Raw genomic sequence first — 24,301 nt, forward strand, 5'->3', positions numbered from 1 at the left:
GTTAGTGTATCGGATAGTGTTCCCTCCTTTTTGCTTCGATTTGGAGTTCAGAGATCACACTTCAATGTGTGTCTCCTTGTGACAACTGATCCTTGTTTTGAAGAAGCCTACCCGTACAAGATCGCAGCATCTGCTAGTCGTGTATGCATTATATTATTTCTCTGAATTTTGATCCACTGTCTTGTCAGCATAAAATTATGCAACTGTGTAAACACATTGCATAAAACTCTGCTGGAGCTTGTGGAACCTTATGGTAAGAAACAATATTGGAATATCAATGAACATCTCCAGTTGATGAGCTGCGAAGAGTCAATCCTCCGATTTTAATTGTTGGGTGGATACAATTTTTTAGTGAAATCGGTGTGGAATCTGCATATGTTTTCGATCTCCTTTTCACCAAACTGGATATGAAACAGTTTATTTATAAGCATTCCTTTCATTTGAAACATGATCCTCTGACTGTTCTATCACTCCTTACAATTTGATACATGTATTCACTGTGATAGCTACTCCTACTCATCTTTTTATGTTCTTCACAGTGTCGTGAAGAGAGTAGGCATTTAATAAACAATTTAAATGGATGGAGAACAGAAAAGTGTTGAATAACCCCAAATGATTAAGGACTTAAAACTAAATTCAGTCCAGAATCTTGCATTATAAGTATGTGTATTTTGTTATGTATGTTATGTGGAAATTCCTACCACGAGAAAATAATGAAGCCACAAAGTAAAAGATTTCCTCCTTTTTCCTCTTGTTCATAGTGGGGAAAAAAGAAATCATAACTCATTTTAGTGCCATTGTGTGAAGGGATGAGCTAATCCACAGAGATTCATTTTCTAGCTAAAGGAAGCTTATTCCTTTCAATACAAAGGGGTTTTAAAATTGTATAGAACATACAATATGATACTGACCTGGCATGGGAGATACCGTGATCGAGAACATGCATTATATAATCCCTTACCTTTTTAAATGCATACTGATACTGGTTTCTCCTTAATGACTGAGGGTCATTATTTTCAGCATTCAGCCTTATATGGAATCATGGAACAAAGGATAATGAAGAACAAGTAACAATCTTACAGAGGAGACTAAGGAAGGTGATTTTTCATGGCCATTGTAGCTTTTACTCTGACAGTGAGGTACTCGGTTTGATGTACAGAAAAGAATATCGGACCATGTTGATTTTGAATTCCAGCTCTTTCGTTATTTCCTCCTATAGAGATGCATACCGTCACATCTCTGCTGATTTGGTCAGGATTAGATTAGAGGACGCATGAAACTCTTAGCTTAGTGTCTAGCAAAGTCAATGTCCTGGTAATTGCTCCTTTTTCTCCCAGATCGGGCTTTCTTCCCAGACCCATAAATTGGAAGAACGCTCTTTTCCTTAATGAAGGGTTTACAATCATTTGGTGCCCTCGAATTATGTACAAAGCATTTAGCCTCTGTGTAAATGTTTGAAGGCTCTGCTCTTAAAAAATTGTAGAATATGTTTTGATGTATGAACCTAAAGACCTCTCTTTGGTGCTTACAGACCATTTTAAAATTAGGTTCTTTGATGGTTTAAATTGGTAGGTAAGTGACCTCTGATTAAGAAAAGTGTTGTATTAGGGGAGAAAAAAGCATGTGGCCAAAAAACAAGGAGGAGAGACTACGAAAGTAAATATGGTATTTTCTTTTCTCTGTGGGGGAAAATATATAGTTGTACTAGAGCTGAAACATTTATCTATGGAAAAGTCTTGCTCTGTTCTGAAAAGTTCATCTTCCTGTTCACCCATGGATAGGCAGGATAAGTGGTAATCAGCACAATAAATCATGTGCTGTCTCTGAAGATATATGTTGTTTTGACGATTTCATATTATTAAGCCACTTGAAAATGGGAAGGTGAACCCTTCTCAATCATACTTAAAATTGTGGCATAGGAGATTTTCGTCTCTATTTCAGGGGGGGGAAGGATGAAATGTTCAGATCTCACAGTAACAGGATTATAAGGGTCAATGTGAGGAAGTCAAGCATATATTGGGCATTTGTGTATAGTTATAACAAAGATAATAGGCTTGTGGAAATTAATTTTTGAGTTTGGGCAGCTGGAGCATACACAAAGAGGTGATAACCCCAGATTCTATAGTAGGACCAGTGAAAAACTTGCAAATCTTAGGTTTATTGCAAAAGCCTTGGCCAGTTTGTACACAATAGCTCTCAAAATAAGTGGAACAAACCATCACTGGTATACCAGAATTTCCTCCTAAAATGGAATTAAAAAAAAAAAAAAGCTTAAAAATATATGCAAGTGCTTGAGATGGTCAGTCATAAGTTGAAAATTTTATTATGTCCCAAGTATACTTTCCAAAGCTGATTATTTTATAAATGATAGTGTGCCGGGAATCACGTAACCTGGGTCTAGAGCCCAAATGATAGACGACTGAATTAAAAGATCTTCATGTATCATTCCTCTCAAAGCCCAAATGTAGCATTAGAATCGATGTTTTAAAGCAACCATTTAAATGCTGAGTGAACATCTCAAACAGAAACCAGGGCATGCTAGCCCTGGTTGCTGAAAATACATCGGTCCCTTCCAAAATCTCTCCCCTTGAAGAATTCCTAAACAGAATTCCTAAACCTTCTCATAAAGCCTACTTTATGGGAAATTCTGGTAAATATAGTATTTTACTCCCATCTAGCTTTTGGTCCTTATGAAAATGTGGTCCTCTAACGTGTAAGCCTCACTCCATTGTAGATCATTAGAAAACAAGATACTGGGGCACTTGGGTGGCTCAGTTGGTTGAGCATCTGACTCTTGATTTCAGTTCAGGTCTTGAGGGTCATGAGATCGATCCCTGAGTCAGGCTCTGTGAGCCTGCTTGGGATTCTCTCTCTCCCTCTGCCCTTCCCCCTGCTTGCATTCTCTCTCTCTCTCTCTCTCTCTCTCTCAAATCATAAATCTCAAAAAAGAAGAAAAAGAAAAGAGTAGAGTGTTAATAATTTTCAAAGGAGATGAAACAGATGGTGGAGTAGAAATTTTTGCCAAGAAATTTTGGGAAAGGTTAAGTAAGGATGGAGATGGTAGGTGGGGAGACAGTCTATGTATTTTTTTTAATCATTAAGGTATAGTCGATGCACAGTGTTTCATTAGTTTTAGGTGTACGACGTGGTGATTGGACACATCTATACATTATGCTATGAGTGAGCCTGTATTTTAAAGCCACACGCAGTTTTAGGAGGGGACGGAGGAGGGATCTGATTAATCCTGCACATGTTTACTTCACTCCAGGCGTTGTGTGAAGCTCTCAAGAATATTAGTTAAACACCATAGTCGCTGTCCCCAAGGAGCTTAGGGGATCAGAGGAGAAACACAAGTCAAAGTCAAATACTCGTTCAGTATGGAAAGTCCTGTGCTAGTGGTTGCTGCATTCGGCAGGGAGAAAGCCTCAAGTTGACTCTGCTTCCCAGGTGGGGAAATCCTAGTACCAGAGAGAAATACAATCTATATATGTGAGCAAGGAAGAGGTTATGCTAACATTTCATTTTAATTCCCAAACATCTCATCAAGTATTAAAAAACGAATTCTGAAATGTATTCAAGCCAAGGTCACGCAGCATCTGTAGCTGGAACAGTTTCTGTTGCACTGAAGTCGTTTGACAGTTGCGAGTCTGTCTCTTTCCACAGCGACTGCTGCTCCACCTACCATCCTTCCTGCCCTTCGGCTGACATCTGTGTTGTCCTGTGCGCCGTCCTCAGGCCATAAACATCTTTTCTTCAGTATGTGCAGAGCTGTTAGTTCCATGACCATTTCAGCATTTCTTTATATGTTTTTTGATGTCATATTGTGTGTTATTTTTGATCATGGAGAGGAGGGTAAAACACCAGTGAAGTAAGACCTATATTGTACCTGTAAGGATTTGGTTTGTGGTTCTCTTTGAGGCTCTCTCAGCCAGAACGACATATTTCACTTTTCACTGACAGCTGTGCAAAGAGGTTTAATGGTCTCATGCACTTTAAGTGTATCAGCCTTTATATTTTTGAATTCATCCTCCAAAGCACAACAGAATTTATTTACAAGGGCATGTACTCTCCTTTGTCTTTTAAATATGTGGTCCAGTAACCATAAAGTTTTGGAGGGCCATCCACTGAGACTTTCTCTTGCTAAATAGCCAAATTTCCCGTGGCTGGATCTCTTAGACTTTCTAAAATATCTGATAGTTGACAATAATTTGGGGAGCATATAGATGTCTGCACCAGGACAACCTCTGATGCCTTAAGGAATTAATCCTGGATATAAAAACTTTTTTTAACCTACCCCTTAGCATTGGTTATAATGGATGTTTCAGCTGTGCTCTCCATAAGCTGTCTGTGGAACCAAATTTCCCACAGTGAGGATTCTAGGTAGTCCTGAGGCACGACCTTATAGACCCCTTTTACACATTATTAGACAGTCCCTGGGAGGGAAATCTGGGATAGAAACCAGGATAAGCTAGGTTTGAATTTCTTCTTGATAGACATTATTAGGAGCTCTGGGGCGTTCGACTACGTGGATTTAAAAAAAAAAAAAAGGCAGAGGTTTTTATTAAAAACCCTATGTTTTTTTAACCAGGTTTTTACTGTTTCTTTGGATGGCTCTCTTCCAAAATGTATGTCATAGAGTGGTTCAAGAAGGAGTGGCACAAAAATTTGATATGAATTGTACTCTTAAATATTTTGTTTAACCAGTTACAACCAAATTCAATGATGAATTACTGCTGAATTAAATTCAGATGTTCTGATAAGGGGGGAGAGACAGATGGTCCCGTCTAGCCACTGAACAGTGAGCAGTAGTCCTTACGGAATGGAAAACTTCCCAGAAAACAATCTGGGTTTTCAGAAGGCAGAGAATAAAATAAAAAATCAGGAAACATTATGATCCTAGTAAGCCCAAGATCATGTAAACAAATACAAATCGGTACTTCCTTTTAATGAGATTAACACCATCAACTGAAGATCATTGGGTTGATGTCAGTAACTAAGGATGCCCAAAGTGGTCCTGAATAGTGAGGTTTTAATGACATTTTTTCATGTATGTCTCTAGGATGGAATGAGGGATGCCATTTGTGTGAAGCCATTGGCCTCTACCTGTGAATAATGAGACCTGTGAATGATGATACTGAATCATGTCAGAAGCTGGCTAAACTGACTCTGTGCTAGTGGTTGCTGCAAATACTCTTAGTATTTTGCGCTACATTACCTGTAGAGGAGGCAGGGTTCTGGGGCCTACCTTCCTCTTAGCTGATACTCTCATTCCCACTTTACTGAGAAAATGTATCAACCACAAGAGAATTTGCACAACCACATCTACCTACCAGCATCTGTACCCACATAAGGTGCCTTCCTTCCTGATCCTGTAGATGGACTGTCCGTGTTCCTGTCAAGACCAACAGACCCCATGTGTCCTTGAGCCGTCCCTCCTTGCCTAGTGAAGACATTCCTTCAGCCGTCCGTTCGGAGCATGACAGCTCTCCCCTCTCCTGAGCTGTCCCATCTTAAAGCAAACCAACCCTCTTGCCTCTACTTCCCTTCAGCCATTGCTGTGTTTCTGTGTTGCCTTGGACAGCATCCCATGTTCACACTGCTTCACTGCCTCTGCTGCCTCTCCTCTCGTAGCCTCTTGAACCCACTTCAACCAGGCTTTTGCTTCCTGTCACTTCTCCAAAACCCTTGTCATGAATCACCTCTGCATGGCTAAATCCAGTGGTCATGTCTCGGTCTTTGTCTGACTTGATGTATTTATTAGTGGTACCGGCCACGAGTCTTCCTCCAAACTTTTCTTCCTTGGCTTGTAGGACACCACCCCTGCTGGGTTTAGTTCCTGCCTTGCCGGCTGCCTTCTCACCCGTGCTGTTCTTCCTCCTCCTTTTCATGAGAGTTTGCCAGTTCTTCCTCCTGAGTTCCCAGGGCAGTGTCCTAGCCCGCCGTTCTTGGGCGCCTTCTCTTCGTGGTCTGTACTCTCCTGCTGACATCATCCAGTCTCAAAGCTTTAGAAGCCATCTGAATGCTGATGACTAGATACATTTACATCTGCAGCCTAGACCTCTTTCCAGACTCATGCCCACCTGCCTGCTCGATGTCTCACCTTAACTTACCTGAAACTGAGCCCCGACCTTCCGCTCCCCCCCGCTCCACCCAAATCTTCATCTCCATTGCCAGCGCTACTGTCTTTCCAGTAATTCAGGCCAAAAATGCCCCACATCCAGTGTGCCAGCAAATCCTCTTTGCTCCACCTTCAAAATCCAGCCAGCAATCTGGTCCCTTCTCACCGCCTCTGCCGCTACGATATCGGCCCAGAGTTCCATCCTCTCATCTGGATCGTTTAGCGGTACTTCTGAGTTCTTGGCCAGCTTGCACTCTGATCATCTGAGCCAGAATTCTACCCAGCAGCCAGATAGAGCATTTTAAAAAGTAGTGTTGATCCTATTTTTCTTCTTCCTCATTTGTGTCAGAGAAGCAGCCAGTCTGTAGAGTGGACCTTGTGGGCCACGTGGTCTGGTTCTCATCTGTCTACACCTTCTTCTGCTCTCTGCGTGCGAGCCATCCTGGTCTGCTCACTGGTTATCAGAAACACTTTACTGGAGGGCCTTGGCATCGCTGTTACCTATGCGTGGATCATGGCTCACTCAAAACCCCCATGAGACCTGCTCAGGTACCATTGTCTTCATGAGATTATGACTACCTTGTTTAGAATTATAACCTGCTACACCCTCCCCGAATCTTGATCTCTCTTTCACATCTTTATTTCTTTTCCACATGTTTTAACACACTGTTATTATATTTATTGCTTGCTCGCCCCTGCGTGGAAGACTGTAAGCTCCCTGAAGGCAGGAGGTTTTTAATTGTTGTTGTTTTTCCTCACTAATGCATCCCCATCATCTGGAACAAGGCCTAATACATACTGGAAGGTCAGTAAACTTTTCTAAAATGAATGAATCCGATGAACAGTCATGACTGGCGTGTTTTTAATGGTGAGGGACATCTTTCCAGGTGTCACATCCCACCTTTGTTGTCACAGGGTGTCAAATTACAGACACTGTGGTGGCTGTTGACAGTCAGTTTTAAGCTGAATGGTGCAAGTGCTTGTCAAAGCTGTTAATTCGGCAGTGTGAACAGATTCACAGGAGACAATTGGGACTCGTATACTGTTTTATTAGGTGTTGTGCCAACCTGTCTAGTTCAAGGTTACCTTGTCTGTCTCTTTGCCAGGAGCCATGATGAAACATGGTAATGTCGGAATGAAGTGGAGGAAAGGAGGTGTGTGCAGGGAACAGAGAAGTGGTTAAGAGCCGCTCAGTCCTGCGTTTTCCCAGGGGGTAAAAGTAGCACCGGGGGCAAGATTAGCTTCAGGGCAGTACCGTGAGAAACCGAGATGGGGAAAGTGAGGGGGATGCTGTGTGTCACTGTTTCCTGGGGGTCAGGCTGTGCAGAAGGCTGGACTGTAACGCGACGGTGGCCAAGGTTAAAAGGCAGCTAAGTGCCACTGGAAGAAACCAGTGCCTAATTCCAAGTTGCTGAGAAAACCTGCACAGCAGGTTCAAGGGGTCCAGTGTGTGCTTACAGCCCAAGGCGAGAGAGAGCACAAGCGCCAGCCCCACACAAGGCATGGGTCCCCATGGCCAGTGGGTCCTGTGTGCAGGAGACACAGACAGTGTGACTGCACACCCCCCGCTTTGTGCAGAGGTGGAAGGACACCGAGCCCTCCCCCTGGGGTCTGCAATTCAGAAAGCTGGGGTCGTGCCCGAGAGCCATTGACACACACACGAATGTACATTGAGCCTGGAAGAGGGAAAGATACTCCCCCCCCAAGGCAATAAACCCTGAGGGCTCTTTGTCTCTAGATAGGAAATGTTCCAGGCCCAAGGCCCCTTCTTGTGCAGCCAAAGCGGGTAGAAGTATGACAGACTGTATGATTGCCTTCCCAACACACTGAAGACAGGCTGAGTTTTAGATGAACTTGTAAAACTTGGAGGATTAAAGGAGATTAAAGCACTATGGTGGCAGTGGTCACAAATCCCTCCTCGGCTAGCAAGCAGGAAAGCCACGACAGGGTCTGGGGCTGTATATATGAAATGGGATCAGATTGAACACCTAGCCTCTGCTGGGAACCCTGAGAGAAGCCAACGGACTTTGCAGGGCATGGCTAAAACCACTTCCTAGCAAACAGTATTGAGAGAGGATAAGAGATTGGTGACATGGGAGTGGTGGGGGAAACATTAATTTAGAAATGAAGGTTTTTAAAACATCACTAGGACCTTAAATCCAAGATCCAAAAATGTATCAAACCCAATCTATGCAGAGGCAAATGCTACTCATAACAGATCTGTATCTGCTCTGTATATCACCTTTTTTCCCTAAGAGTTTATTATTTGAGATAGAGTGAGAGAGAGAGAGACGGTGCACAAGCAGGGCAGAGAGGTAGAGGGAGAAGCAGGCTCCCCACTGAGCAGGGAGCCCAATGCGGGGCATGATCCTAGGACCCTGAGATCATGACCTGAACCAAAGGCAGACACTTAAATGACTGAGCCACCCAGGTGCCTGTATATCGTCATCTTAAAAGTGTCCTGGCTAATTTAGAAGAACTTTTTACCTACTAACTGGTTGTCATGGAAACCTGCATTGAAACCTACCCTCTTAATCTACACTTGGTTCCAAGTATATTTATGTTGCAAGGTAAAAGTCTTCTCTTATGCAGGAAAACATCAAGCCTCCTGGTACTTCTCAATTCTAGCAGATTCATTTATGAAAACGAGGCAAATGTGCAGGTATATTTTTCCCTTCCTGAGTCCTCAAGCCTGTTGTGGGAGTGCTTGATGATCACTGCTAGGCTCTGGGGTTCAACCAAGAAAGAGGAGAGGAATCAGAGGCAGGTGTCCCAAGCACATGGTGGCCTGTGTATCTGTAGCGCCTCTTGCTAGAACCTCCCACAGGTTCTTTCTGTGGTTTGAGCAGAGCTGGAAGGCTGCCATTTGTAATCCCTTCTGTGCACTGGTTCATTGGTCACTCCAAGCCTGTGACTGATTCCCAGTTCTTATTATGTGAAGGAGGGATGTGAAGCCGGTCCCCTGAACTTCAGGCAGTTGGGAAATTCAAGCATCTGCTGTGGCCATTGTAACCGAACGTGGGTTTAGTGGAAGAATGGTGTCTGTTCCTGCCTTAGTCCACTTGGTCTGCCATGACAAATGCCATCGCCTGGAGGCTTACAGAGATTTATTTTCTTCCAGTTCTGGAGGCCAGAAGTCCAAGATCAAGGTTCAGGCCAGTTTGGTTTTGGTGCGAGCTGTCTTCCTGGCTTGCAGACACCACTTCCGTCTCTGTGGTGCTGCCTCTGAGCACACAAGACGGAGAGAGTGAGCTCTCTGTGGTCTCTTCTTATAAGGACGCTAATCCTGCTGGACCCGGAGCCCCACCCTTATGAGTTCATTAAACCTAAGGACCTCCTAAGGGCCCTATTTTCAAACACAGTCACATTGGAGATGAGAGCTTCAACATATGAATGTTGGAGGGGACAAAATTCAGTCCCTAGCCATTTTCAATCTTTGTTTTTTTGGGTTTTTAAAATATCTCTTATCCTTCTGTTCCTTTTTTTTTTTTTTAAGATTTTATTTATTTATTTGACAGAGAGAGAGACAGCCAGCGAGAGAGGGAACACAGGCAGGGGGAGTGGGAGAGGAAGAAGCAGGCTCCCAGCGGAGGAGCCAATGTGGGGCTCGATCCCAGAACACCGGGATCACGCCCTGAACCAAAGGCAGAAGCTTAATGACTAAGCCACCCAGGCGCCCCATCCTTCTGTTCCTTTGAACTAAATACTATGATGTGTCTTTTTCTTTCTTTTTTTTTTTTTTTTAAGATTTTTTAAAGAATTTATTTATTTGACAGAGAGCAAAAGAGCACAAGCTGGAGGAGCACCAAGCAGGGAGCCCGATGCGGGGCTCCACCCCAGGGCCCTGGGATCATGACCTGAGCCGAAGGCAGATGCTCAGCCCACTGAGCCACCCAGGCACCCTACGTCTTTTAAATAAGGGCCAATTTAGGAAACTAAAGAATACAATGGACTTAACTACTTAGAATGTAAACCAAAAGTTTGAGAATCACTGAGTATCTTTCTACCATAAGTGGAGGGGAAGTTGTGATTTTCTCCTAGACTATTCTAAAATTGTTTTACAATTGTTTCCCTGTCACCATCACCACTACCTCACTACCCCTCCCCCCACACCAAGATTTTATCCTGGATCCTACCTACCCTCTTAATCTAGTTCTCAGGTCCATTCGAGAAAAATGAAAGAAAGGTTAGAAGTATGTGAGGATATTCCCTTAGATTAAGAGTTAATGTGTGAGCACAATTATATGTGCCTACTGTATCTTATAGAATAGCTAGGCATTAATGATGGTTTTAAATTTTTTATTATATTTTGATTGCAAATTAAAGAATATTTATAACCATATCTAAAGAATGAAAAACAATGATACAAAGAACACCAGTTCACCTACTGCCCATCGAGAAAAAGAGCCTTACCAATATCTAAACCCAGTCCCATTCCTTTCCCTGCCCCACAGAAGGGCTCCTATTTTGTTTATAACTTCCTTGATCTTTACGGTGTTTAGTACATATGTTGTAGTCCTCACAATATATTGTTTGGTTTTGCACAGTGATGGGAAGAAGAAGTAGTGGGTTTCTTTTTCCTTTATTCTTGACATTGTGGTTTGAGGAGGGAAAGAGCAGGTCATGCATTAGATCCCGTCATTCAGGGGAGCCCGGTCTTTACCACTGATGCCCTCCACCTCACAAGACCATGAAAGCTGAAACTCTCTTTCCTTGGGGCCTGTAAGTGCCTTTCTGACAATAGCCTGCATCAGAGAGTTGCTTATCTTTGGGGTTCTCTCCCCCTTTTACTTGTTTTCAACCTCCTATTGTTCCTTTCTGGCTTTTGAGTTCATCATTACAGGTAAAACTATTTTGTTTTCATATTTTATCCACTATTTTTTAGCTGTTTGGCTCTAAATGCTCTTTCAGGGACCTTGGCTGTGCTACTGGAAATGGAAGACTCCCCTATTTTTTAGTTTTAAAACATTCACATCGTTTTTCTGTGCTTTCTTTTCGTATGTGCAGAGCTATATGGTCCTGGAAGAAACTCATTTTGATTGTGAGCCAATTACTTTCTTTTCCACTTAATTTTTTTTTTCTGGCCTCTCTCTTTAAATGACTCCATAGTAATTTGACAAAATATATGTAAACAGCTGATTACATTACTTGACTTGCTGGAGATTATTCTTCTCGTTGGGATGCACCTGGGCATGAAGTAATAGAAATACATTTAAGAATGAAATTATAATTTTGTTTAGAGTTTGTATGTGTGGTTACGTTGGTTTGTGTGTATTTTCTCCTAGGCTGCTGCACCGACTAATAATAAAGATTCCAGCCAGAATTTCTTGAGACTGTTGAATGGATACGTTTACAGTGGTGTCCAGACTTTGGGGAAGGAGCTCTTTATGTACTTTGGGCCGAAAGCTTTACGGTAAGATAACCTGCACAATACATCTCATCTCTCTGTTTAGAGACGTGTAGAAGGCTTTTCTTGCAGTTCACCCGGTGTCGCATTTAATCATGTAGAAAGTACTCCATTTTTAAGAGAGCTCTAATATAAGAGGTTGAGATTCTATCGTGGAAAGCAATAAGCAGAAGATGAATAAGTTATGATGTCATCGTCACTTGGAGGTCTAGTCAGTTTATTTCTTTTAAGAAAAACGGGTCGGCGAGGCGGGCTTCCAGGAGATGGTACAGCAACACAGCTGGGCTTGGCTCTTCGCAAATTCCTCACACGGCTCTTCTCCCCTCCTGTTTTCCCTCGTGTTTCCCCAAGCGTTTATTGTATTAGTGACATTAGTTTCTTTATATTTATAACAGCTCCGAGTTTGGTTTCAGCCTGTCTCTAGATTTTTATAGTTTTCTGTCTTTCTTCTTTTTCTGAAGCCTTGTATGGAATTGGAAACTTATGTATAGAATTCCAGAACTTTTCCCGGAAGTTCTCAAGTTCTCCATTCTTCCACAGTCCTTATGGAAATTCATTGCTAACGTGTTGGCAATGAAGGACCAGCAATCTCCTACCTTGATTGACTTAAGGACAAGAATGTCGAGATGTGTGTACTCGCCGGAGCATGAGCCCCTGTTCCGATTTTGCAGGAAAATGAGAAAGGCCTTTGCGTTAACATGTCTACCAAATCTTTGTCTTCTCTGAGTTTAGCCTAAGGTATTGCAGCCCATGAAGAATGGTAGTGTTCCCTTGAACCTCTCTTAGTGTTTCTGGAAGCTATTGAACAATTTCACCTTAAAGGAAAAGCCCTGTTACTAGGCCCTGTGCCTCTGACAAAAGGTGACTCATGGTCACAGAGAACTATTATGACTGTCTGATGGTTATTTGCTGCCCCTCATCTACCGCACGTTTCGAGACCTTCGGAGTTTATGTAATTGATTCTCCTTTGCAATGTTCTCTCTTTGTTGTCAGTGGCCGCCATCCTTGGCCAACAGCGTCACTCGGTGGGTTTTTTTCTCAGTCTGGAAATGATAACGTCAGCACATGCTCCCTGGCTCGTGCAGGAACGATCTGCTGTGGGTTGCATTGTTGTGGAAGTAGATGGATGTGACAGAAACCCTTCACTCTGAATGGAGGAGGACACAATGGCATCCATGCAAGGCGGTTGAAAACATTGATATGCTATTGATTCGCTGGTGTTACGTGCAGATTTATTTCTGTAGGATGAGAGGGAGGTTTTTATCAAGTGTCCTCCACCAGGCTGATAAAAGGGGAATCATTTCTGAGTGCAGGGCTGTCAGTAAATGTTCCCTGAAGTTCTAAACAAGGGCAATCGCTTCTTTAAACTAACTGAACTAGTACGTCTCTCAGGGTACGCATGGGGAGAAGTGCCGTGGCTTGCTTCCTTTCAATTTCCTACAGCCCTAACGACTATCTGTTATAATAATTCAAGGTCAGTGGCAGATCAGCTATTTGGATACAAACTGAGCAACCTAAAATCAACTGCATCTGCTTTCACAATTTAATAGAAGTTAAATATATACACTCCCAACCTACGCTTCTTTAGAGAATGGATGACTCTGTCACAGAAATGTGATTGTTGTGTGAGGTTGCAGGTCTGCGAGCATGAGATAGAAATGTAGTCTTCATTCCTCGCCTCTTCTTGCTACCCACCAGGCTGGTCTGCATTTTAGAGACCGTAGAGCAGGAAACACACTTAATGCTCACTTACATTTACCCCTTAACTCACAGGTTTTTACAGTTAAAATTGCCCTGGATTTTAATGCATCTTACAGGGCAGGCCACGAATCTTCCTGGGATTCATTTGTAATGGAAATAGAATGCAGACCCAGCCTTCTGTGAGAGAATCTGTCATGCAAAAGTCCACACTTCAGAGAGATACAAATTAGAGTAACTGTTTCTGTTACTAAAAGATGTATCAAAGTGCTCGAGTGACCCTAACAGTGCCATGGAATAGGAAAAGTTATCTGACATGCATTTATTTTTGGAGCACAGTTGTGACGTTATATGTGATTAATACCTGTACTCCTTCTGAATGCTCTAAAGAAGTTCCTCATCTTTAACAGAACAGAAGTCATTTTTAATTTTTTGGCTGTGTATGTAACAAATACTCATCAGAGAAAACTGAGACATAAGGAATAAGCAAGAATAAACTTATACATTCACAATCTCCGAAATATACCGTCTATTAACTGTGGATGTGTATATATTGCTAGTACCCCTGTGGCAATGTGTCTACCCATCTATTCACCCAGACACATCCACCCTGGAAGCTGCCACTTGCCATCAAAATGAACCCAGCTGTTACATCTTGGACTCGCATTTGAAAGATATATTTTTTTAATGAATCTCTCTTTCCAAAACACTTCGCTATTTCCAATTTGTGATTTATACGACTCTGATGGTTTGCAATGATCATATTCCGAAAGTATATCTGAAATATTTTACAGGCTTTCCCATTTTAGAGAAGCCTTACACATTGTCAATTTTGCAATTTATTGGAGTTTAAGTGATTTGATCCTCTAAACAGCTATGCACAAGATAATGTGACAGTTCTTCGTTTGCAAAACAATCTTTAAGGAATCGATTCTACACTACTCATAAAAAGGTTTTTATAGCTTAGACGTAGCTTTTGTGATCTGCCACATTACCATGTTAGAAAAATTGAAGCATGATAAAAGTTCTAAATGAAATCAGATACTTGAGTAGTCAGTCCTGTTATCTGTCTGCCCAACATGCTCACTTGTCTTTTAGGGACAGCATTCCTTCGGGAAGCTGGTCATCTGGCCACACTGACCACAGAATTCAGGTTGACTCTAGCGCGATCTTAACCGGATCTTCTGTCTCATACATAGTCGTTTGGGTCAGTGTGGGTTCTTCCATGAGACTTCCTCTTCTGGAGGCAAGGAGGGTCAGGCCCTGTAACATAGGGAAGCTAGGATATGAGGCCTTAGAATTTGTGGGTGTCCGTGTTATTCAGCTCGTGAGGTGGTAGAAAATAAAACCAGCGTGCACAAAACCGAGAATCCGAAAGGCCTTCTGGCCCCTCCTTCCATCTGTTCCTGAGACCCAGCTGCTTTCCTTCCTTTCCTGAAACTTGATCCTTCAATCCTCCCTCAGATCCTGTGAGCTACTAAGTATTCCTTGGTGCCTAAACCTGTTTGAGTTGGGTTTCTGTCACCTGCAATTTAAGAAAACTGACCATTATCAAAAGGCACAAACTTCCAGATAGGAAATAAGTAAGTCCTGGGGATGTAACGTACATCACGGGGACCACGGTGTTTCACAATACTGTGCCGCAGACCTGAAAGTTGTAAAGAGAGTAGATCTTAATTCTCATCACAAGAAAAAATGTTTGTAACTGTGTTCAGTGACAGATGTTGACTAGACTTATTGTGCTAGTCATTTCGCAATGTCTACAAACATTGAATTGTTATGTTGTACATGGGAAACTAACGTTCTATGTCAATGTTACCTCAATTTAAATGAGAGAAGGAAGGAAGGAGGAGAGAGAGACAGAAAAAATAAGAAAACTAACCACTAAAAGTAATCTACGGGCAGAACATGAAACATCTTTAGTGTTTGAAATGGTAGATATTGAAATTTTTATTTTCTATTTCAGTAACTATGATGCTTTCATGCGTAACTGGAGAAAATCTGGAAATCTTTATCTCTTTCATTGGCTCTCCCTTCTGCACCTGACAGCCTACATGATTACTAGTTCTGCTCTTCTTTTCTTGCTTTATTTAATAATACATATTATTTTATTGCAATTTTTTCCTTATTCTAAAAGTAATATAAAAATCAATTATAGGGGCGCCTGGGTGGCGCAGTCGTTAAGCGTCTGCCTTTGGCTCAGGGCCTGATCCCGGCGTTGTGGGATCGAGCCCCACATCAGGCTCCTCTGCTGGAAGCCTGCTTCTTCCTCTCCCACTCCCCCTGCTTGTGTTCCCTATCTGGCTTGCTGTCTCTCTCTGTCAAATAAATAAATAAAAATCTTAAAAAAAAAAAAAAAGTCAATTATAAAACATTAAGATAGTTCCAAAAAGTCTAATGGCAAAAGTAAATACCACCCGTAATTACTATCAGAAAAAAAGGCACTTTTAACATTTTTGTAAATATCATAGATAAAATACAGTGTATATACCATATATTCATACATAATTTACATTACACATGTACAGATCATGATATGATACTGTATATTATGATTTTTATATAAATGGGAATTTTAATTATATTAGGCTTTTTTTTTTTTACATAGTATTCACATTGTATTGGTCAGTGTCAAAATATACATGTACGTTATTATTTTGCCTAATTAGTATTCCACTCTGTCATCATTTTTTAATCACTACTGATTAGCATTTTCCCCCATTTTTCACTTTAACGAATAATTCTGAAGTTAACATCCCTGAGCATTTATGTTTTACCATTTTGATGTTTTCTTAAGATAAATTCCTAGACATGGATTTGCTGGATCTTGGTTACTATATCCCTTTTGAAAGCATATAGAGATCTATCATGAGTGGAAAGCATCTGCCATTGGCTGTATGGTGGAGAATGGCCCATGCATGGCCTGCCTTGGCTCTGATTGTGTAGCTGTATCACACCTCTGTGCAAGGTTATAAAAGCCTGGAAACGTGTTAGCATAAAATCCATGTGCAGCACTATAGTAATTGTGGAAGGTTAGAAACCTTATCATAGCAGATCGACCTGGCATGATATTCTCAACTGACAACTGTAATTTTAATTGTTAAGTTGATTTTAAATTATCTGCCTCATAGTTGCAACATCTGGCACATCTTTGGGTCTGGCTCTGTTGACTGCTTTTTCTCTTGACATTGAGTCCCTTCGTTGATGTTTTTTTATCTTATTTTTTTATGTGTCAATTATTTTCAATTCCAGATAATTGTGTTTAGAGGAACAGTAGACACTGAATTAAATAATATTTCACCTCAAAAATAGTAATACCTCTTCTATCAGGTCATTAGGGCAGGGGATTGAGTAGTTCAGCTCGGTTCAGATTTTGTTGTGTTTGCAGTTGGCTTCGGTGCACCGGTGACATCAAACACTTCAGCAGCTCCAACTCAAGTGTGGCCTGGTGTGTCTGGGGCTGGTTCTCTGTGTTTCTGCCCTACTTTCAGCTTTTAGCAGACCCTAGGTATTCGTATCATGAGGGGATTTCTCCACACACTTCCCCTCCCCACCCCCACTCTCACCCCAGTGGTAGACTGCTGTTGCCTGTTATTCAGTGAGAGGTCCATAATGGGGAAAATGGTTCTTCTAGGCCAGGTTTAATCTTAAGCCTTGTGCACATGGACCTGAGGGTTGCACTTTTCTCAGAGCTACTGGCCCTTTCCGCCCCAAGGCAGTCAAATTCTTCCTTCCATGTGTGGGTGGTCTTCAGTAAAAGAGCATTTCCTTCCTATCTGTGAGTGGGAACAGATGTCTCCACGTATCACTGCAGGATTCTGTGACAGAGCTGACGCCCTGCCTCACTCCTGAAGACAGATGGCTTTTGCTCTGCTCGTCCTCAGCAACAGCGCATTTGGCCTGAGCCTGGTGGCAAAGACTTTCCTGCCCTCCCCCATGGTCACCTGCTTCTGTTTGTTGCCCGATGCAAGACTGACTGTTGTGCACACATGGTTTCCTGTTATTCCTTCAGGGACAGAGGGCTTTCTGTTTGCACCTCTCCCTCGGCTATAGACCAGTGTCATGCCACCAAGGGTGGCTCTCTTGGTCCCTTCCCACGACAAATCGTTCTCACGCACAACGGTGCACACCCGTGAAAAAGAGCTTACGTGTGAACCTGTGCTCTCCTTGTGTCTGGGACTCCAGGAATTCTAAACAGTCATACTAGCCACACTGAGTGTTTAGAAGTTTGTGGAAAATTTTAGCTATTTCCTTCTTACCTATTTTTATGGTAGCCGTCTCTTCTGCCTATAGTCTGCCACAGATAAAATAATTTGTGTGTCTGCCTTTCCACATGCAGGGGGAAGGGGCTTGTTACTCTTTGGAATTTAGCTCACCTGGCTGCCTGCAGCCTCTTGTCTCTGATGGGTTCAAGAGAATTTATGATTCTGTAAATAATACGACTTTTGTCTCCATGTTAGGATAGGAGCTCTATGTCCTTTTAGCTTCTGTACCCTAAGGAGGTGCAGAACTCCCTGTTTCCTTTTTAACATGGTTCATTCCGTATTGTTTTTTAACTTTTTTCTCTGAATTTCTAGCATAAGCTTTACAATAATTATATTCAACTATTTTACAGTCATTGTTATCCTTAGGTCACTTTTGACCACTTGATAATTTTCATAAGCAGTTGCCTTATTGTAATGTGTAGTTAGTCATCACTAAGATGAACCTGTGACACCACTATTATTATGCTATTTATAGCATAATAAAAATTAAGCTTTAGGCTGTTCTGATCCTTCTGGTCATTCTCACAGTGATAACCTGGAAACGTGGCTGATGTTTAAAATAGTTATCAGGTCTTATTTATTGATTTGTTTTAGGAAGTTATTTCTAACTAGAGGCATTTTTTTTAAATATCACTTCAATGTTTACTTTGGATATAATTTATATTAGAACTTTGGTTGCAAGTGACAGAAGCCCAACTCAAATGAGTTCAGTAATTATTTCTTACAAGAATATGGGGTATCTTACCTGAAGATAGGCAGTCGGGTTTCAGGCAGAATTGGAAGCAAAGGCTAAATGCTATGAGGACTCTGCATTTTTTTTATTCTGTCCCTCACTGAATTCTGCTGTACTCTTTCTTCCTGCAGACAGGCCTCTCTTGGCTTCTCTGTTGCTCATGTTGGGTGACATTTCTGTAGACAGTTCCCATGTTGGATCTCCTAGTACTAACGGGAAACTGATCTCTCTGCAGCCGAAATCTATAAATTTGTCAGGAGAAGGCAGATGGATCCAGGTACTGGATACTGATGGATCTAGCTTGACTTGGGTGTCCATTTCTGATTCAACTGTATCAAGGGACAGACACCAACTGAAAGTTGGGCCTAATGCCCACTGTTGGCAGGCAGTCATGTTATTCAGAGTAAATGACCTTAGGTAACCAGTTAGGTTGGGGGTGGAAGGCATTTGAGAAGGTAAAGAGTTAGAAATAAGGATCTAATAAAATTTTCTTAAACTGGGTTGATTATAATGAGGGATCTTGAAAAGCAAACTGAACTCTTGAATGTAAATGTGATATGAGCCTATGTCCTGGTCTATAAAAGATCAATATGGCAATTGTTATAACAGTACAGATGTGACTGTGCCTAAAAATTTCCATGATACTGGTGTATTTTTCTTAGTTTAATATAAAGGGGTACTTAACAATCAACCCAACATTTGTTGGTTTATTGGGGCTCAGTCAACACAACATTTTGCTATTTCATATAAATAAAATAAATAAGAATAAACTAAAAATTGTGATTTTTATGCACATTTTCTTCTAAATTGACCAGATTTAATAAGACAAAAAAAAAAAACATACTTAATTTGATTCAGAGTTCTTATTGGGGCTACGCCTGCATTTCATTTGGGTCTTAACCTTTGAGATTTTTTATGTGGTTGCAGTTTCATTATAGAAAGTGATTTAGAATCCACTTTATGAGACATGCAGCTGAAAAGATTTCAGATATGATGGCTTCTGGGCATGACAGTTGTACACCTTTCACTGGGGTTGAACCTCCATAAGCTAAATTATGGAGTACTTACAGGCACACATTTTTCCTGTCAAGAACTATGGGGCATGTAAAATGCATTTATGATTGATAGTAGGGCACACAGAGTTTAAAACCCACATTTTTAAAGTTAGACTGGTTAACCTTGTACAATACTATAACATGGTGCTTTGGAATTAGAAGCACAGTGCAGTAACATTTGCTGCCAAAAGAGCCATATTTATTAACTCAACAAAGATAGAAGGAGAAGGATTTGAAAGGCGGACACAGTATTTCATCTTGAGAATCATTTTTGATCTTCATCATCAGAGGTCTCACGAAACCACTTTCTCTCTCTCTCTCTTTTTTTTTTTTTTTTTTTACTGGACATGCTAATCAATCCTATAGAAGCTGCAAGGTTATAAATTTTTCATCACTGCATTGTGGCTTTCAAGCTAACTGTAAATATTTATAAATCCTTTCTTCCCAATACATATAAAGGTAAAAGAAAACTAGAAGAATTGAAGACAATAACATTTTGACTTGTTCTCTTTTGATGCATAAGATTTTGCAAAAAATTGTTTTATTGTGTATCCCAGAGCAAGGGGGAAGAAGAGTGTCTTAAACTGTAGATATCATTTTAGTGAAGGTAAACATTTTCCATCCATTGTGGCTAGAAATACAGAATTTGAATGAATATTAGTGGCTTTGTAGAATTTATTTAAAAACAAAACAAAACTGTAGGCAATTTAAATTTAGCCTCATCTCATCCAAAGGCTTTGAATCCGAGAGAAAGTTGAAACACTAGACTGTTCCATGAAATAAACTACTTCATCTGACAAGAAAAGAAGAACAGGGTATGTTTTCTTGGCTTATTGTTGGGCCCTATTATTTCTCTAGAAATTCATTTTATTTGTGGTTTGAAAAACTGAATTGTTACATCTTCTAGTTTTATAAGGACACAAAGCCATAGCAGAAAAAGATATCATATTGGTTACATTTTTCACCCCCTAAAAGTACCTATCTTGACTAACATTTGCTTGCTTATAATCCAAGAAGTGAAATGAAGGGGAAAGAATTAGATACACAACATACTTTCTGCCACTCAAAACTGGGTTTGATGTTGTTTCAGGATTCATTTTGGAATGAAAGGCTCCATCCAGATTAATCCACTTGAGTATAAAAATAAAAATGGAGGTTCTCCTGTTTTTGAAGTACAGCTCACCGAAGATCTGATTTGTTTCTTTGACTCATCAGTAGAACTCAGGTAAAAAAGAAAAGTACTTCAGCTGAAAAACTGCAGAGACAGATCTGCAGTTTGGTTTGAAATGTGGAGCTAGATAGATGTTTTAAAAATGGTTTGTAATTGATAAAACCTCATTTTGAAAGCGCCTTCAGATAATCTGGTTTGTCAGGGTCTTCATTGTTTGGCTATATAACTCATACTCCGATTAACAGAAACTGTTTCTATCAAAGCTCCTTTTAAATTACACTTTGTGAAATTATAACTAGACTTATGATTAATGTGTTTTATATTCCTTGCTACAGAAACTCCACAGAAAGCCAACAGAGAGTAAGAATGATGGAAGAATTAGATGTATGTTCCCCTAAATTTAGTTTCTCAAGAGCAGAAAGTGAAGTGAAGAAGCAGAAAGGACGGATGTTGTGTGATGTGTTAATGGACCAGAGAGTGTTGCCTGGGGTAGGGAACATCATCAAAAATGAAGCTCTCTTTGACAGTGGCCTCCACCCAGCTGTTAAAGTAGGTCATAAGTATTTTTTTAAATGATTTCTGTATTTTTAGATACTGTTGAGACATCAGCATGGAACACATAGGTCTGTGTTGCAGTAAAACATTCTCCCCAAAGAGAGTCTTCGGGGTCTTTGTTCGTGTCAGCTTCTCAACGAGGCCAACACTGACCACTCCCTTTAAAATTGCTGTGTGCGTCCCCCACTTCCACTTCCCATTCCCCGTCTTCTATAACTTGCTTTGCTTTGTATTTTCCCCATAATATTGATCACTTTTGAACATTACCTAATTTTTACCTGTTAGCTGTCTCTTCCTACTACGACACCACCTCTTATGAGGAAGGTGTCTGTTTTGTTCATTGATGGATCCAAGCCTCTAGAATGCAGTGTCTAGCACAGAGAGGCCATTCGAGAGTTACTATTGGGTGTAGGAATGAAGTAAGCTCACCACTTGCTCTTTGTACCTGGCATATTAAATTAACCCTCTCTACAGACTTAGGTATTCCTCTGTATAGCTACTTTGACATTAGCAAATGCTGTTTCGGGGGAATAAGCACGGCAGTTGGGTAGCGGGGACTGAGGCAGAAGGGACTAGTGGGGAGATGGAAACAAAATTTGAAGCACTTGTAAAACAGCTCTGCTGGGATAAAGGGAAAGCACAGACTGCTCGCTGGGGGTGGGAGTCAGGACAAGGACCGGGGCTTGTTGTATTTTCCTTGTTCTTCAACTGCAGAGACACTAACTTATTTATATAAGAAAAAAAAATAGGTTAAAATTGTAGGAAAGAGAATGGTGGTTAATAGGGCAAAGTTGTAAGAAAAGCAGAGCGGTTAGAACCCAAAGCCAGGTAGAAGGCTACGTGTATTTTAGTTTCTAAGGGAAGAACTCTGCTTTAGGGCTTTTATCTACATCCAACTGGTGTCTTTAAACGAAATCGTTTTTTACCTGAGTCCAAAAATACATTTTGATTTTCTGTAATTATTTCCTAGGTAGTTTTTGTCAAATCCAAATCAGTAAGAAATAAGTTTTCAAAGAAATCAGTTAATGATTTTTCTAGATTCGGTTCTGCTTTTTGGCTCTTGGAACAAGTTGGTTCCATTCCTGTGACATGGGAGTAATGAAACAGAATTTTAATAAGAACAAGCTTTTTGAAATTACCTAGACCTGTATGGAAAATGTTTTTGGAAAAAAGAACCCAGAGTTTTCGTACTCGGAGTATTGTCATTATCTATGATAAGCTGGGAATTTACTTTTTATCTATATATTCAGCAGGCAGTTCATCTAGTAAAAGATCATTTGCCCATATGTCTGGGAGTTTAAAAATTAACAACAGTTCTCAGGTTTAGCTATTAACCCCCTAAAAGCACATGCACAGTTATGGAAAATGTACAGTTTAACATTTTAAGGTATGACTAAATATAATATATAAGATATGGTAAGAAATAGCTCAATTTCAAAAGTGCTTATGTTTTAAACTTTAAATAAATGAAAAATATACATAATATTTTCATAATGATTTTGTTGATTCAATGATTTTAGGTTTTATAGTCACTGATAGTTTAGTTTCTATTGAATATAGGTGTTTGTGTACATTCATGTACATAAGCAAGGGAAGTCATCAGACAGGATTTTTTCTGGCATCACCATTGAAAGCACATGCCAAATGGTAATTAATTCTACAAGGGTAACACTGAGATTTATGCCAGGCTGTGTCACAAAAAATTCTTCAGTAAGGGCTATTCCTGAGTTCTTCCAGGTGTTAACAAGTATTCTGATATTAATGCATGTATATAAATTCATATCTTTTTAAAGCTTGATAGTGACCTTGATGGTCATCTATTCCTGTATCCCTGTGCAAATCCAGCGAGACTTTTCAAGGTGGCTGACACACAAGGCTGGGACTTTGAAGATGTCTGATACAGAAGAGATATTTAGAATTACTCATATTTAAAACTAAAATTTATAAACAAGAATGGTATTTTTTCATCTGTAGTGTTATCACTTAAAGCCATTGTTAATGACATTAAATATATGTGTGAGAAATAGAGTTCTAGAAGATATGCCTATATTTTAAATCTGTGTATAGTTTTCTTAGAACTTGCAACTGGCATTATTTTTCAACAGTAACAAATTATGAAACTGTCCTCGGTTGTTTTTCTTTTCTAAGGTTTGTCAGTTGACGGATGAACAGACCCATTACCTTGTGAAAATGATACGTGACTTCAGCATTCTTTTTTACAGGGTAAGAGCAAAAATGTTTCTACTATGTAAGATGTCAACTGTTTCCCCTTGGATTGCACCAAAAAATGTTAAGGCTGTTTGTAGCCATCTAGTGGTCAGTGTGTAGAGGTACAGGAAGGGAGAGGGACACGTGGGCGGCATAATTCACTTCTAGAAATTTTGTCATAGGTCAGTCCAAACTTGTCTAACAATAATTATATTAAATTATCTTTATACTAGTTGGGGAACAACTGTGTTAGCATTTTACTGAGACTCTTGTTCTGGTTTTGGACATATGAAAGTAAAACGTCGGAACTCCAGAGGGAGAGAGAGACTCAATTCTTTGGAATAAACAGACCTCAGTTCAGTCAGATTTTGCCTCCTGCTATCTGTGTGGTTTAGATTATTTAGATAATTTAGGTTTAGTTTCTTCACCTGTAAAATGGGATAATAATATTTATCTATCTCCACAAAGACTGTTTTGAGAATGAAGTAAGTACTTGCTAACCTGTAAATTTTGAAAGTTGTGTATATGTGTATACATGTGCATATAAAGTTCAAAAAACACATTTTCTCTTTTCAACAAAGTATCATAATATGTTTTTTTTCCTCCACAGTCCATTTTCTGTGTTCAAAATTTTTATTTTTGCTATGTCCAGGAAGGCAGGTATGATAGGAGTCTTCATTTCTTGGCCTAACGTGTTAATGAACCTCTTGCTTTACAAGTCTGCCTTGAGGATTATGGCTATTTTAATATTCTATATGCTTACTTACTCTTTCAGGGAAAGGTGATTATAGACCACTACCCATTTTTGACCCAGATTAAGTTTTGGGTATTTTAACACTTTGCTTAAATCAATAGAAGTTGTTTGTGTAATTTTCAGTATATATGGTGAGTCACATTTCCAGTGCTTATATAAACCCAAACACTATCTTTTTAGAAGCTTTAAATAATATGAGTGGAATAAAACTGTGACAGAATATCAAAATGTCTTTTGAATTAGAATGTATACCAAATGGGACATGGTCTTTGCTAGTAAGACATTTGAATTTTTATTTTCTTTTTTAGTGAATTTGTGAGATTAAAAATGAAAAAGC

At 40.2% G+C, this 24,301-nt stretch overlaps 1 protein-coding gene across 1 annotated transcript in view; it reads left to right on the forward strand.

Moving 5' to 3' along the window:
* The first annotated feature begins 6,091 nt into the window (after positions 1-6,091).
* The window catches only part of NEIL3 (nei like DNA glycosylase 3), a 36,617-nt gene continuing 18,407 nt past the window's right edge, over positions 6,092-24,301 (forward strand). Inside the window, exons 1-5 of the mRNA XM_040643407.1 lie at positions 6,092-6,343; positions 11,404-11,531; positions 20,367-20,501; positions 20,783-20,996; positions 23,151-23,225. Coding sequence (XP_040499341.1) covers positions 6,092-6,343; positions 11,404-11,531; positions 20,367-20,501; positions 20,783-20,996; positions 23,151-23,225 — 804 coding nt within the window. The remainder of the gene's footprint in view (positions 6,344-11,403; positions 11,532-20,366; positions 20,502-20,782; positions 20,997-23,150; positions 23,226-24,301) is intronic.

The sequence above is a fragment of the Ursus maritimus genome, unplaced genomic scaffold, assembly GCF_017311325.1.
Source record: "Ursus maritimus isolate PB19 unplaced genomic scaffold, ASM1731132v1 scaffold_28, whole genome shotgun sequence".
Taxonomy (NCBI): Eukaryota; Metazoa; Chordata; class Mammalia; order Carnivora; family Ursidae; genus Ursus; species Ursus maritimus.